Source organism: Diabrotica undecimpunctata, chromosome 10 (genome assembly GCF_040954645.1).
Source record: "Diabrotica undecimpunctata isolate CICGRU chromosome 10, icDiaUnde3, whole genome shotgun sequence".
NCBI classification, from domain to species: domain Eukaryota; kingdom Metazoa; phylum Arthropoda; class Insecta; order Coleoptera; family Chrysomelidae; genus Diabrotica; species Diabrotica undecimpunctata.
The window spans coordinates 30,560,498-30,578,259 of NC_092812.1; the positions used below are offsets into that span (position 1 = coordinate 30,560,498).

At 34.6% G+C, this 17,762-nt stretch overlaps 1 protein-coding gene across 4 annotated transcripts in view; it reads left to right on the top strand.

Annotated features, from left to right (window-relative positions):
* Positions 1-17,762, top strand: part of LOC140451974 (zwei Ig domain protein zig-8-like) — a 402,998-nt gene that overhangs the window by 362,935 nt on the left and 22,301 nt on the right. For all 4 annotated transcript variants that reach the window (XM_072545965.1, XM_072545963.1, XM_072545962.1 and 1 more), the window contains one exon: positions 8,061-8,278. In XM_072545965.1, coding sequence (XP_072402066.1) covers positions 8,147-8,278 — 132 coding nt within the window. In that variant the 5' untranslated portion in view covers positions 8,061-8,146. The remainder of the gene's footprint in view (positions 1-8,060; positions 8,279-17,762) is intronic.

Here is a 17,762-nt window from a genome sequence, read left to right on the forward strand (position 1 = left end):
TTGGTACACAGATTGCAACGTTGGATTTGATTTCGTGGAAATGCTTTTAGATAAGAATGCTTTTGAAGAACTTTGCTTTTCGACTAAAGGGAATTCTACGTCACGTACACGAGATCCAGCTTGTTTCCTACCATTGTCCTATACTTATTTGGAAATGGTATGGAAGCGTCAGATTGTTTAAACTAAATGTTTTTAGTAATAAAACGAAAGCATTTATTAACAATAAAGAAAGCTAAATAAAAATGATTTCGAACTTATAAAAATGACAGATATTTACACTACTCTCCAAAATTAAAGCACCACCTTAAATGTACCATGAGTGTGAAGCTATTTTTCTTCTTAATCATTGATTGGATTTCGATAATTTCTTTTTCACTTTATAGTTCTATTTCTATGGAAGTACTGTACCCATGTTTTTTGAGAAATGTCAACGTTGTACCTATATACGTGGTGTAAAAATATGGTTGTTTTTTCATTTTCTTTTGCCATACCCTGTGGAGTTTATTAGAAATAAACGTTACATCTTATTACATCGCAATAATATTCGGAGATTCGGAGTTTCATGTTTTATCCTAAATTCGTAATTATCCGTAATTTAAAAATAAATCATCGCGATATCTCTATTATCAAAAATTCTACAAAACTGTAAAAAGTTTTTATGGACATTTAAAGCAAATGAAAGCCAAGAAAACACAATTTACATAAACTTTATTGATATTAAAAACAACTGAGGCCTAAGAAGACATAACCTAAATATTCTTTAACAAGTTCTTTCCCTCAAAAATACTTAACAACGAGTATTTCCGCCTCTATTCCTAATAACTTCTTTACAAAAACTAGGCATACTTAAATAGAATATAGAATAGACTTAAATAGAATTTCATCTCAAACTTCTCTTACCATAACTTCTTTGTCTTCAAGAGAGACAGGTAGTGGTTGTCGGTTCCTAAGTGGGATCAATAATGTACCACACATTCTGTATGGGATTCAGATCAGGGCTGCAAGATGGCAAATTCATGATTTGCAACAACATTTGAACAACATCAGATATGCTGATGATACCGTCTTAATAGCAAGCAACGCACAAGAACTACAAAATATAATAAATGCGGTAGTTTACCACAGCGAAATGTTCGGTTTACATCTAAACGTTTCCAAAACTAAAACTTTAGTATTTTCAAAGACACCAATAAACGTACAGGTGTATGCCAAGGGTCAAATAATAGAACAGGTAAATTCCATAAAATATTTGGGAACAAATATCAATAGTCAGTGTAATCCAAAAAAAGAAATCCTATCAAGAATCGAACAAGCAAGGAAAACATTCATGAGCATTAAAACATTTTTTACAAGATCAGACCTTAGTCTACAGCTTAGAATCCGAATGATCAGATGTTACGTTTTTTCTATCTTACTGTATGGCTGTGAAAGTTGGACAATGGACTCTGAAATAGAAAAAAGAATAGATGCCTTTGAGATGTATATATACAGACGAATGTTGAGGATTCCATGGGTACAAAGAGTTACTAGTGTTGAGGTACTTCGTCGCATGTGTAAACAAAAAGAATTACTAAGAATAATCAAAGAGAGGAAAATGCAATACTTGGGTCATGTGCTGAGAGGCGAAAGATATGAATTACTTCAAGTTATACTGGAAGGAAAAGTACAGGGCAAAAGATCAGTAGGAAGACGCCAGAACTCGTGGCTGAAAGACCTGAGGAGATGGTTCGACCGCTCATCCGCAGAGATCTTTCGCGCAGCAGTTTCCAAAACTTCAATTGCCATTTGGATCGCCAACCTTCGAAAGGAAACGGCGCAATGAGAAGAAGAAGATTAAGAAACCTCTTCGCACAGCAATAAGGTCTGCTCGCACTGTAAGCATGACAGATCATCCATTGAATAAAGTCATAGGTCTTATATTACACTATGCATAACGTTCTCTTGGCAGTCGAATAACTCTTATACGTCTATGCGTATGATGCATTAGTATGATGGGGTCTGAGTCCTTAGATTGAGATTGATGTCTGTGGATGCTCCTATTGATGTGTAATTGAAAAAAGGCCAAATTGTCTCAATAAAATACATGACGGCATACGGTTACCTTCTACATGGAGACCTCTCATGGAACATGGAGACATGTTCGCGCCAATCCCCAGGCTAACCCCCACGCCAACCTCCACCCAAACCACGTCACCATCGACGGTATAAATGACCCCTCCTCTGTTCCCAGTAGCAATAATGCATGGATTATTGAGCAGCGTAGTGGTGTCACGGTTTGGTTCGGCAAACCGAATAAGATGGGCGAAGCACGTACTAAGATCGAGTGACGAAAGACTCCTGAACGCCACATTCTGGGAAAGGCCCGGAAACTGGCAGAAGGTCAGTTCGTCGCCCAAGAAAGAGATGGAAGGACGCAGTAGCCAGTGATCTACACAAAATGGGAATACATCAATGGGAAATAGCTGCTCAGGACCGACAACAATGGAGGGAAATAGTAAACGCGGCCAAGACTCACATAGAGTTGTAGACCCAAATGATGATGATGATGTAGTGGTGTCTGGGGTCTCGGGAGACTGAGACCTCGGAAGCCCTGTAGAAGACATCAAAGAGGATGTCGAAAACTCGGCGCAATGATAATCGACGTGGTTCAACCTGGAAGCCTGTTGAGTTTAATATTAATTTTTGTAATAGTATTAGTCTTAGCTCCAGGTTTAATTGTACTTATGGAATTTGCAGTTTAAGTCGATGACCATAAACAAATTATACTCAATAACATTGTCAGTTAATGTGAAATGTATTTTGTAGTATTGTAAAGCTTTTTGCCGTTTGCGGATTGTACAATGGGTCGAGGTAAAGTTATCGATAAGAAAATTTCTTCAATCATTATTAGATTTTTTCATTCTGGAAAATCCAATTCGGAAACCGCGAATATGTTGCAATTGTCACGCGATAGTGTAAGAAATCGTCAGAAGATACAAAACTACAGGTTCGGTCGTCACAAAACCTAGAAATTTACAAAAAAGTAAAATAACCCAAGCAGATCGAAGGGCATTAAGACGCATTATAGTGAAAAATCGAAGAGAAAATTATATGGAGTTAAGCGTTTTATGGAGTGACATTACTGGAAGACAGGTTTCTAGATCAACATGTCACCGAGAGGCCCACAAATAGTACGAATTGTTTTTAATAAATTTCATTTTATTTTAGGCTAAGGAAAAGCCATTTTTAAGATTACAACAAAAGAAAAATAAACTAAGATGGTCAAAAAAAAAATACAGATTGGAAAATATTTTAGAAGAATCTCTTTTCCGATTATGGAACACCTTTTAAGATCAGCGGAAGATTTTGTCCTAAAATGGATTGAAGACCATGGCATATCACTTCTGGAATAGGTTTTTAACAGTCTCGACTCGTTCCCAATAAAGCCTTTTTGTCCCAAATCCTAAGAAAACATCCTGCCAAGTCCTTCAACGAATTGAAGGAAAAATTGTGGATATCATTAAAAATAACTCAGTGGTACACATTCACATTTTTTTTTTTGTTAATATTATATTATATTCTATTCATTTTTTTTTAATTTATTATTATTCTGTTTAATCAATAGTTTTCATTACGTTATCAAATATTATTTTTGTTCTCTAAAATTTAATTTTCTTATAATCTAACATTGGGCCAACTGATATGAGAAGAGGATATAATTTGTGATATAATATATATATATATATATATATATATATATATATATATATATATATATATATATAATATATATATAGAGCTTTGAGGTTTATTGGGATTTGCAGCGGTGAAATAAGTGTACTCTTTTAACTAAGTTTCAAGCTTTCGAAAATGTTTATTTTCATCATCAGGAAAAACTGAAATAAAGTGCTACTGTTAGTAAAGCATCCTCGAAACCTATTAAGAATGTAAAAGGTTATAAAAACTTACGTTAATGAGATTTGTCTTTCGTGGATGTTCTACTCACATGTGACAATATCACGCACCACTCATTGATTGAGTCAATAATTAAATAATCTATAAATTGCATGGTGTAAAAGACCAAACTTGACAATTATATTTACTTTTAACACATAAGATAAAGATGATTACAACGATTTAAAACGGCCACGTGTGCCGGCCAACAGTGGAGTGTTAGGTTAAGAGTAGCTATTTGTATTAAGATGACAAATAAAAATTGTTCTTTCAACCTAAATACAATCGTTATTAAATTTTGATGTGTAATATAGTAGTACTACATAATATATACTATACCACATATATATAATATTTAGGTTGAAAGAACAATTTTTATTTGTATTAAGATGACAAATAAAAATTGTTCTTTCAACCTAAATACAATCGTTGTTAAATTTTGATGTGTAATATAGTAGTACTACATAAGACAAAGAAAACAAGAAGAAGTTCTGTCATTTGCCATGTCCAGGAATGACATCTACTCTTAACCTAACACTCCACTGTTGGCCGGCACACGTGGCCGTTTTAAATCGTTGTAATCGTCTTTATCTTATGTGTTAAAAGTAAATATAATTGTCAAGTTTGGTCTTTTACACCATGCAATTTATAATTTATTTAATTATTGACTCAATCAATGAGTGGTGCATGATATTGTCACATGTGAGTAGAACATCCACGAAAGACAAATCTCATTAACGTAAGTTTTTATAACCTTTTACATTCTTAATAGGTTTCGAGGATGCTTTACTAACAGTAGCACTTTATTTCAGTCTTTCCTGATGATGAAAATAAACATTTTCGAAAGCTTGAAACTTAGTTAAAAGAGTACACCTATTTCACCGCTGCAAATCCCAATAAACCTCAAAGCTCCGTTTTCTAACGTTGTCAGCAAAGACTTCTTTTCCTATAATATATATATATATATATATATATATATATATACATATATATATATATATATATATATATATATATATATAGGTATATATATTATATCACGAATACACAAAGAGATTAACATTTTGAAAACCAGAGGGCACAAGAAGCAGAGGACGACCACGAATGAGATGGATTGATGATGTGGAAGAAGACCTATAGATTACAAATACAGATACAGATTACAGATTACAGATACAAAACGTGTTTTCTTGGAAATGTGTTTCATAAAATCTAATACGTCTTGTATAAATAAAAAGTCAGACATAGATAAATTGAGCAACATTTATTGTTACTTACTGACAAAACATCAAAAATAAAATAAAGATTTACTTTTACATATACACACCATAATACATCCATCCAATGGCGCTACAGCCCAAATCGGGCCTTGGCCTCCTTCAACAGGCTTCTCCAACCATCTCTATTTACCGCTGTTCTTTTCCATGAACGCGTTCCCAGGCAGTTCCTGGCATCCTCATCGACTTCATCTTCCCATCTCTTTTTAGGTCTTCCAACAGGTCTTTTTCCCTGCATTCTTGCATTTAATAATTTTCTGGGGATTCTATTCTCATGCATGCGAACCACGTGCCCTGCCCATCGTAATCTCTGTAGTTTAGTATGTTGTGCTAGAGGTGGTTCGCTATATTGCTCGTATAGTTCTCTATTGTACCTAATTCGCCAGTTGTTGTTTTCACTTATTGGGCCCAGGATCCTACGTAATATTTTTCTTTCAAACACATCTAATGCATTGGCAGATTTCTGTGTCACCACCCATGTTTCGCAACCATAACTTACTATGGGCCTGATTATTGTTTTATAGACCCGGAGTTTTGTTTTCCGGTGTACGTCTCGCGATTTGAATATGTGGCCCATCGCGAAATAGGCTTTATTTGCCAGCACAAGCCTTCTATTTATTTCCGGTTCTTCTTCATTGCTTGCGACCAGATCCATTCCTAGGTATGTGAATCTATTTACATGTTCTATATCGTCAATAAAGTGTTGTTGCACCGGTCTATTTCATCTGGTTTGTATGAGTAGTTTTGTTTTATTTGTATTTATTGCTAGCCCTACTGCTTCTGCACTCTGTTTCAACTCAACGTAGGTTTCTTCCGCTGCATTCATTGTTCTGCTCATTATGTTTATGTCATCTGCGTATGCTGCTAATTGGGTAGACTTGTTTGTAAGTATGTTATTTCCGCTCACCGTCAACCGTCTAATTACATATTCCAGAACAAGATTAAAGAGCGTTGGAGCTAGTCCGTCGCCTTGTTTCAGTCCTTGCGTTATCGTAAACGCATCAGTGATCTGTCCCTGAATACATACCTGTGCTTCTGTTTCTGTCATTGTCATTTGCACTAGTCGTATTAATTTTGATGGTATGCCAAATTCTTTCAGTATATTAGGTAGAATTGTTCTATCTATTGAATCATAGGCTTGTTTAAAATCTACAAAGAGATTGTAAACGTCCATGTCATATTCCCATGCTTTGGCTAGTATTTGTTTAACTGTAAATAGTTGGTCAATGGTAGATCTATTTTGCCTAAACCCTGCTTGATATTCCCCGGTGATTTTTTCCGTGAGAGGTTGTAGTCTTCGATTAATGATGTTTGTGAGTATTTTGTATCCCGAACAAAGTAAAGAGATGCCTCTATAATTCTGACACAACAGTTTGTCTCCTTTTTTATGAATAGGGCAGATTATACTTTTCTTCCATTGTTGGGGAATTTCTTCTTCTATCCATATCTCTCGTATTAGCTGGTACATCTGTTGTGTCAAATTCCTTCCTCCTTGCTTGAGTAGTTCTGCCGGTATTTTATCTATTCCCGGTGCTTTATGGCTTTTTTGTATGTGGATTGCCGTTTGGACCTCCTCTAGCGTTGGGGGTCTAGTTAATTCATTTTCTTCTCCATCTTTCCCCAGTTCTTGTTGTTGTACCTCCTGTCGTGCCTGCTGCTGCCACTGTTGTTGTAATGGTAGTTGTGTCCCTTTGTTTAGTAATTCCTTAAAATATGTCATCCAGGTTCTCTTAATTTCGTCCATATCGCTAATGATTTCACCATTCTTATTTTTGCAGAGGCTAGTCCTAATATAAGGCTAGTCCTAATATATAGGCTAGTCCTAATATAAATCTAATACGTCTTGTATAAATAAAAAGTCAGACATAGATAAATTGAGCAACATTTATTGTTACTTACTGACAAAACATCAAAAATAAAATAAAGATTTACTTTTACATATACACACCATAATACACCTGTATACAAAACATGTTGCATATTATCGAGACAGGTTTAATATTATTTCCATTAATATAATAGCAAGAACTCCTAATTACCTTTTAAATTTAAACCACACTATTTTTGTTTTGTTTTTTTTTTCTGTTCTCTATGGATCAGTCAAAACACACCATTAAAAGATGTCACGAACAATATTTTAACTTTTCAACTAAATTTTAAAATGTATTTTGTCCATTATTTTAAATGTTATATTTTATATGTGTGTTTTTAATGTTGAGTGTCGTAGCTTTACACAAATAATCTCAACGACTAGTAAGTTGTAATGACAATTTGAGATATGTTGAAATAAATATTTACACTTTCTTTCTAATTACAGTGTCTTGAAGAAGGAATAAAGGAATTCCGAAAGATCGACCAAAAGTCAAAAGAGTGTTTCTATAACATCCCGGCCAAACCTACTGACTGCAGCCCTAATAAACTGCTTTTTTTGTATATATATATATTTGCAGGAAACAATACCAGGGGTTAAAATTTTCCTTGTAACCCTCTGTATTTCAGCACCTAAGAACTTAAATGGATTATGTTCTGATATCAAAATTCAATCAAATTATGTAGTTTCCTGTCGTAGATCGTTGTCGGTCAAATAAAACAATAACCTGTCTGTACAAGGAAATTAATGAACTATGGAAATATAGATTTAATTATTAATGAGCAACTTGACACGAATAATTCCTTTCTTCGAGTATGTTCACCAAATACTGATCAATATGAGCATACATACCGAAATTCTTTATATGGAAGGAAATACGTTGAAATCAAAAATTTACAAATGATAAATATTTATGATGAAAATTATATTTCAATACGTTTAAATCTATTATGTTCTTATTTAATTTGCTTATTTTTTAGGTCTGCCATTGGCAAATTTCGGCATTACCTCTTCTGGATCTGGGTTTAACTCCCTCCCGGAGAGTGAAACGCTGTCTCCACTATCTATGGGACCGCCTGTAATTCCACAGAATCGTTTCGATCCCTACTTCGATGCAATGACTCCCAGCAACGTCACTGCTCTCGTTGGGAAATCAGCCTATCTCAGTTGCCGAGTTAGAAATTTGGGAAACAAGACGGTGAGTTAACACTTTTATTTACTGAGAATGTTTAAGTCGGAAGAAATAAAAATACTTGGTGGGTAATATAGTTCGCTTAGTATCGAGAAAATCGCATGTGGGAAACTTTTTACAACCTTTCTACATAACCCTTTAAGGGTTTATTTTAGACGGATTTTTCTTCGAGGTTTTAATATTATATACGATCATAGTTGTTAAATTATAGTAGCAATAACAGTCTGTGTGAGAAATGTTTACAATTAATTTATTTACACAACATATAATTTATAAAATGCATTAATTTTATCTCTATTAAATTGAACCATTATAGGCACATAATCATTATACAATTAATTAAACCTTATTGATTCCACAATTGTTTGAATCTCTAAGTGAACTCGATATTTAGTTGTCAAGTCTTGCACCATTACCAATCGCGAGGAGATTAGATTGTTATGTTAAATAAGAAATAGCACATTTGATTTCTATTTGGTTATGAGTAACATTGTATCTTTTTTCGTATCGTATCAATAAACATTGTTCTCAATTCTAAGTCAACTTCTTCTCGATGATCGTGCGTTAGCTAGCAAATTGGCTTTACTAATTTTATTGATGGCAGCTCGGAAAAAGGAAGCAGAGGATCTGTTAAACCATTCTTTCAGGTTTGCAAGCCATGATCTTCTTTTTCGATCTGGATCACTTCTTCAGTCTATATTGCGTTGTATTATTTAATAAAGTATATTATAATCTCTCTGGGTGACGCATAGCATGTCATAGCAGAAAATATTCCAGTTTGCGATTTCCTGGCCAATCCTGATGTTTGCATGTTGATACCAGTACAGATACGTAGGTATTTATCGTCAATATCTACCTGCTATCATTTCAGCATGTTTTACTCTATCAAAGGCCTTTTTAAAGTCAATAAAACACATGTAAACTGGATGGGCGACATATCTGCATCTTTGTACCATAACCTGAATACTAAATAGTACTTCTCTGGTTCCAACGTTATTCCGGAACCCAAAGCGCGTCTCACTAAGTTCTTCTATTTGACTTCTACTCCAGAAATTTTGACGTGACAACGTCTTAAATTAGGTTGTGGCTCGGAGTCACTCATGAAAAAGTGTAACGCCCGCTCACGTCTGTTACGATGAGTCACCGAACGAGAGAGAGGCCCGCCGGACCGGCGAATGCCTTGCGTCTCTCTCCCACTCAAACATGATCGGTCCGCTGCGCGCGCAGCACTAGAGAATTAGGCGCGTTGAATCGGTGAAAATCACTCAAATACAAATTAGTTAAGTTTAAGTTTACATGTACAATGTTTTAGTAAACAAAATATATTTCTATAGTTAAAATTTGTGCAATTCTTATTTTCATTCAATTCCTTGTTCCTATTGTGCAATTTAATAATATTCATATCAATAAATATTCTACCGAGAAAAAGACGTTGTCACGTAAAATCTTCGCCCGTAAAACCGACTTTACAGGCAACCGATTTTTTTTTTTATATATTTTACTGCTTTTCTGTATCCCCCACTGATGGTTGTGTAATCAATTTGATTTCTTATGATATTAGGAGGAGTATCGGCTGGAGATTTCCATGTATATAATCTCGTTTAGGTAGTTTGAAAAAGGTATTCATTATATATAGATTATATTCTTTGAAATAATTGATATAATGCACTCATTTTATTTATTGCATTATGTTTTCCGGGTTAATATAAACTCCACACATTTGATGTGACTATTCCACAACTCATTTCGAAATCAAATTTGGCCAAGCGGGAGATTGTTCTCACCACTGCCTCATTTAATAGGCGCCCGTACTCGGGGCCATCATTTAGTTCCTCAACCATAATGATACTCTTGGAAAAATAGTGTAGTAGTCATTTTTTCGGCTTTCTACACTTCTGTGTACTTATTGCTTAGGTGGTTGCCAATAATTGCTACAGATCGCGGACTAGAACTTGCATCAGAGAAGACCGAAGCCATTATTCTAAAGGATAAACGGAAAAGACACGGGATGGAACTCTAATGTGCAACTAACATCAAAGAAATGCATCAAATATTTGGTAGTGACACTTCACCAATATGGCGGATGGAAGAGCATATACGGGTGGTAGCCCAGAACGCAGCGAAGAGAGCGGCTACGATGGGGAGGGTGATGCCTAACATTGGAGAACCCAAATCAGAAAGGAGAAGGACCTTGCACGGTGTTGTGCAATTAATCATCCTTTACGCGGCACCAGTCTGAAGTGGGGCGGTAGAGATACCGACCTATAAGGGGCTCATGATACTAGTAGACAGAGCGAGTGTGTTGCGCGTAGCATACGCTTACAGGACTATATCTGCGGTGGTCTTGTGGACTATCACGGGTTGTGTTCCTCAGCATGTGTTAGCAACAAAAAGGAGTTATATCTATGAGATAAGGGAGCATTTGACAACAGCCATAAAAAAAAGAAAAGAAAAGATCAACGGCGAGATAGCAAGAAGAGTTAAAAAACACGGAAGATGTTGCATAGTGGACTAAGATGCTGATCCCGAGCTTAAGGGACTGGATGGAATAGTGTACTCAATTACATCCGAGCAGTCATTTAGAAGAAAAAAGAAGAAGAGAAACACCACCTGGACCAATGACAGAGATAAAATCTATATAAGAGAACGGAGTGCTCCGAAGCATCAGTATTAACACAAGCTAAAGGATTCGTTAAGACACGTTCAGCTAAATTCACACCCGACTTACTGACCCACAATCCAAAGACTGTGAGAGTGGTAGAGGTGCTACTGATTGGACATTATAAGCTCTCAAGATAGAAGCAGCAGTGGAAGACATAAAGAAAAACTTTTACAAACAGGTATAAATTGAAATCATGGAAACGTTTTAAATAAAGTATAGTAATAATAATGTATGATTGTAATGCCCAAATAGATAAGAAAGATTGTGTCTCTGATGTAGCTGTAAAAAATACATTTCATGAAAGAAAAAATGCTAATAATATTATTAATAATAGATTATTGAAAAAAAAACACGGCAAAAAATTAAAGAATGGTATAACGGTAATTGCAAGAGCATAAATTAAAGAGAGAAAGGTTAGTATGGATTATAATCAAGAATATCAAGATAAGAAGTAATATAAAGAACGCAGAACCTAAAGTAAAAAATAAAAAGACTAAGTAAGAGAAACTGGATGGAAGGAAAGTAATTTAAACCAAAAAGGAGAGTAAAAACAACTCGAAAAGGACCTATCAAAAATCAAAAAACACAATCATTAGCTGAAAACCAAAGACAAGTGGCATTGAAAATAAAGAAGGAAAAATAAAGAACAATATAAGTCAGTATGGAAGGAATACTTTACTAAATGAACAGCAGGAACAACCTACCTTGAAAGTAGAAGGCAGAGATGATGTCGAAATAGATGATCCGACCACAAACAAAGTAATTGAAATCATAAAAAAAAAACAGGGACGAAGAAAGGCTAAGAATGCACAGATAAAAACAATGAGAAGATCGATGAGCAAAAACAGAGTACTGAATGAGGCAATCACTAGGTTGCTATCCTATACGTTGGCCGTTCAATATGGAGGTGTAGATTTGGGTATTCCTTTTAATGGATCCACATTAGAGCTTTTCGGCGTTTCTTAATCTTTCGAAAGCTTTAGATAGTCATACAAGACATATTTACTTCGTTTTAATTATACTTAAATAAACATAAATATGCATGACTATGGAGAGGGCAGTTAATGATGTAGGCTGCGTCTTAAATAACTTCTCCTATTCAAATGTCAACCTCACCTTCACCAAAGGCGTGCAAATAGACAATTTATGATTTTATCTATCTACTAACTATAAACAACACAAGCGAAAGCAATCTCGGGGCCACACTGAATATTTTCCAATTCCAATACTCCCGGTCTGTAGCTAAGTCCCTGCCTTGTATGCAATTCTTAAATCAATATTTAGTATTTTAATTTTTCAATCATTCAAAGGAACACATTCAACCGCATGGCATTTATCGGTCTTCGTGGCAAGTGAGGAACAACCGAGGACCAAAAGAGAGTATTATTGACTGTGGGATTTTGTTTTGGTTCTATCGGCGTCGTCGGCGGTCAATTATCGGTTATGGTCGGCGGATCGTTATGAACACTTCAAAATACTTTGAAGTGATTAAATTAAAACGAAGGAATTAATCACGATTGATGCAATACTAATAACACTAATACCGACTGTGCTCTATGCAAGTGAAAACTGGACAATTCTGGAAAAATATAGAAAAAAGACAAGGATAAATGCAATGGAGAGGAGACACCTAAGAAGGTTGGTTGGAAAGACAAAATGTGAAAGATTGAGCAACGAAACTATTAGGAGAATGGCCAACCTAGAACCAATAATGAACAAAATAGCAAAGAGACAAATGAACTGGTATGAACATCTGAAGAGGATGCAACCCAGAATTGCAAGAAGAAAAGTCCACGAAGCAAAGATCATCGTAAAATGAACTGAGTCGTAAACGATACTCATGGTTTAAAGACAGGGACTAGGGACTAGGGATAGGGTTTAAAGACAGAAAGACTAAGACAGGGCTTCCCAAACTTATTCGTACTGTACGCTTGGGATTTTGGTATTTTTTTGCGACGTCCCCTCAACCCAACCCCCAATAATACTTACCAATTTTAGTACTACACTAGTAACAGGTTTTAGTTATAACAAAAACACTATTTGAACATTTATATTTTTTATTAAAAGTTAAGAACGAAATCAAAACATAAGTACAAAAATGAATAGGAATATTTATTTATGTACTGGTTGGTTAATGTGAGGGATTCTGTCAGTTGTTCTTCTTCCTCTGTTGAAAATGTCGATGGCGTGGATGACAGGAAAGGGTTTCTGACCCAGTCATATTGCTCCATACCTTCAGGAAAATATGTCTCAAAGTGTTGGCTCGGTGATAACATGTGTTGCGTGAACATATTTTTTAAAGAGGGATCAAGGATTTCTATCGATTTTTCTTGTAGAATACCTTGTAAAGCAGGGAAACAGTTAATTTCTTGATCTTCTTATTTTCTCTTCCATAAGACCAACTTTTTCTGAAACCCAGTAATTTTATCTGCTAATTGCAGGATATAAGTATTGTTTCTCTGCAAAGATCATTAAATTTCTTAAATATGTCACAGAGGTATGCTAATTTTATTATAATCTCTGAATTAATAAAGTTTTGCGCATCATCATGTGATTCTGTATGTAGATACGTGTAAAATTCGTTTCTTATTGTTATTCGTTGCTTTGGACAGCCAACAAGAGTTGCAATAATAAATTAAAGAGGTATCCTCGGCCCTCATTTCTTCACAAACTTTATGGAAAAGTTTTGATTTCACGGGTCTTGTTTTAGTGTAATTCACCACTTTAATAATGCTACCCATCACAGCACTTAATTCAGGTGTAACGTTCTTTGCTGCTAAGGCTTCTCTATGTATCACACAATGTGTCCATTTTACACTTGAAGCCTTGGTTTTGATTTTCTATTCTTTTGAATATAAGTATCCATTGTTTAGGAATCCACGGGGAAGAGGAGCCGACCGGATACTTTTCGAATTGAACAAATTTTTTAATAATTTTGGATAATTCAAGGGTCTAAGGGACATTATGTTATATTTTTTATTTGATTTATTTATTAATACATATATTTTATACTCATTTAAAGTCAAATAAATATATTTTCTGTATTAAAAGTCCGTGCTGACACGCGCCGCCCCTGGGACAACGCAGCGACGCCCCAGAGCGTCGCGACGCACAGTGTGGGAAGCCCTGATCTAAGAAGAATCCTTACGCATAATCCAACCAGCATGAATGCCTACACACTGGCGCTGGATAGCGTACGGCACAAAAAAAAGAAGAAGATGCATGAATATCCATATTCATTACAGCTACTGTCTATCTAATCTGTGATATCGAATAAACGTTAATGTTCTCTTTTTCTCATTTGTATTTAAAACCCAAACGACCCAAATGCTTTTTTTGCAAAAAACATTTTACATACTTGAAATATTCATAACTTTTAAACAAATTAAGTGTCCATCAACAACTGAAAAAAAAAATCTATCTATAAGTGGTTGGTATTTTTCTTTTTTGTTGATCTCTGTATTTCCAGCATCATTGAGCTGAAGTTTGTACTTATTTGGTAGGCCAAAAAAAACTGTAAAACAAAAATATCAATAAAATAACATTGTAACAAATTTATTGTAGTAGTTATATAAATATTTTTATTTTAATCTGAGTGTTTGCGCCATCTATACGATAAAGACGAGACGAACATCTTCGGCGAAGGCTCAAACTGTAACGTTTTTAGAATAGTCCATTTTCTTAGAAAGGGCAGGAGCGTGGAAAGTCTAACCAAGGATCAGGAGTTCAGGAGAATGCGTCTGCCCTCTGCCTCTGCCGCCTGTATTCATTGGTCTAACGGTCGCCGGTATTTTCAGTCTAGTCTGGTCCAGTAAGCTATTAGGAATAGTCCACTTTGCAAATTAAGGGGAAGAAAGATGTAAATTTACTCATTTAAAATATATTATATCTCATAATATGTATTTATTATACATCACTCGAATTTTCTGTGAAAAATATTTTATAGGTATAGTAATTAAGAGATTTTAAAATTCCTTAGACAAGACATCGCTCATGATGGAAAGAACATCTTCAAAATAATAAAGTAATAAACAATATAATAAATAGTGAAAATTGGACGGTCGCCGGTATTTTCAGTCTAGTCTGGTCCAGTAAGCTATTAGGAATAGTCCACTTTGCAAATTAAGGGGAAGAAAGATGTAAATTTACTAATTTAAAATATATTATCTCATATGTATTTATTATAAATCACTCGAATTTTCTGTGAAAAATATTTTATAGGTATAGTAATTAAGAGATTTTAAAATTCCTTAGACAAGACATCGCTTATGATGGAAAGAACATCTTCAAAATAATAAACACTAGGTATAATAAATAGTTTAGGATTTCGTGATGCTCTGGGAACACGGGAGGCCCTTTTTGCTGTACAGGTGCTATTTCAGAGATGCAGGGATGTGAATTGTGATATATACGTATGCTTTATAGATTACCAGAAGGCATTTGACAGAGTAAAACATGACAAATTAATGACTCTAATGCAAGAAATTGGAATTGACAACAAAGATCTTAGAATTATCAGAAACATTTACTACAATCAAACGGCCAAAATCAAAATAGAAGACCAGTTAACTAATAAAATTGCAATAGAACGTGGAGTACGACAGGGCTGTATTTTGTCTCCATTGTTGTTCAATATTTATTCTGAATGGGTATTTAAGGAAGCTTTAGACGGTTGTGCGAAAGGAATACTAATAAACGGTGAATGGTTGAATAACATTAGATATGCAGATGACACTATAGTTTTTGCCGATAATCTGAATGACTTACAGATATTAACAAATCGCATAACAGAAGTCAGCAACAGATACGGACTAGCTCTTAACATAAAGAAAACCAAATTTATGACAATTAGTAAAAAACCAATACTAAACGCTCAACTTACAATCAACCAACAGAATATCGAAAGAGTCGAGCAATATACATATCTAGGCACCAATTTAAATAGCCAATGGGACCACTCAACAGAAATTAAACAGCGAATAATAAAAGCAAAAGCAGCATTCGTTAGAATGAGAACTATTTTCAACAGTCGAGACATATCATTAAAAACAAAATGCCGTCTATTGAACTGCTACATATTCACAGTTCTGCTCTACGGAATGGAAGCATGGACACTGACTGTTGCATCTATGAATCGGCTCGAAGCTTTCGAAATGTGGTGTTATAGGCGCATCTTACGTATATCCTGGGTTGACAGAGTTACTAATGTGGAGGTCCTGCGTAGAATGGGGAAAGAATGTGAAATTCTCATGACCGTCAAAACTAAAAAGTTGGAATATCTAGGTCATGTAATGAGAAATCAAGAACGTTACGGCCTTCTCCAGCTGATTCTCCAAGGGAAAGTAAATGGTAAGAGAGGACCGGGAAGAAGACGCATTTCCTGGCTTCAAAATTTGCGAAAGTGGTATAACACGACTACCACTGAACTGTTCCGCGCTGCAATAAGCAAAGTGAAGATAGCCGTGATGATCGCCAACGTCCGGAACGGATAGGCACTTTAAGAAGAAGAAGATAATAAATAGTGAAAATTGGTTGAGACAGTAAAAATTTTTTTAAATAATAATGTTAAAAGTATTAAAAAGACGTAACAAAGAGCACAAAACCATAAGTCGTTAATGGAGAACCATAGGATATCGATAAAATTACTTTGTCGGAGATAAATGCATTCGCCAACATGAAAAGCAACGTAGTAACTAACCCGTAAAAACGAAATAGAAATCGAAGTTATAAAGCAAGGGAAACACAATAGGACAAGCATTGAAGGTCCTATTTATTATGGAAGGAATTCAACCAGTGGGATAATACAATTATTATACTCACACTTAAAAAGTATATACCTATCAGAAATTCTCGAAACTAGCGATATACAAATTCTAGAAGATTTATTCTGGGATTTAATTATATATATATATATATATATATATATATATATATATATATATATATATATATATATATATATATATATATATATATTGTTATGATTGTTTATTTTGACTTGAATCTTAGTTTATTGAGCCAATAAAAAAATATAACTTATTTGTTATCATAAGTAAAATAAACTCCTTATATTACCTGTGTTCGATGGATTCAAAGATTTTCTAGTTGTCTTTTATCGGGATAGAGAAGAAGGATAATAAAAAATATATTATATTACAAAAATTTACGTTTCTTTAATTTATATGAACGAATAAAACAATTATTAAATTCTGTCGTTATCTTATCAATCAGCATACAAGAAAATAAATCAAATTTTTATAATAATAAGATTTTAAATCTACATACATTTATATTAAGTGAAAACCAATTTTACTTAAATTTTTCTTTACTTGAAAAAAGAAACAACAAAACTTTAAACTTTTGATTAGCCTAACAAAATCTCAGTTCTTAAATTTGAATGCTAATGACCATGATGTCAAACCGATCCTTCACAGATATAAAATTCAATTGTACAAAACACTTACAGCTTATTTTCTTATTGAGTTGTATGTTGGAACATACCCAGAAAAATCCAGTCTCCTCAACGATATGATCTCTCCTTTTTGGCACCTAGGCTCCTTCCTAACGTCTCTGCAAACCTGCTGCACTAACCAAAAACACCTGATGCACTTCTCCAAAACTCAACTACTTATTGATGACACAAGGACCTCCTTTTGTCAACTTGATGCCGTAAAACTACTTTTACAAATCTTCACAAAATGCCAACGGTAGATACAAGGACCTCTTTCAATCTACTTGCTATCTCCTTCTGCAAAACTATGCAATTCTTTTCACAATGCCGGTATCCAACTCACGAACCACACCCTATCTTGAGACAAACGACTGTTT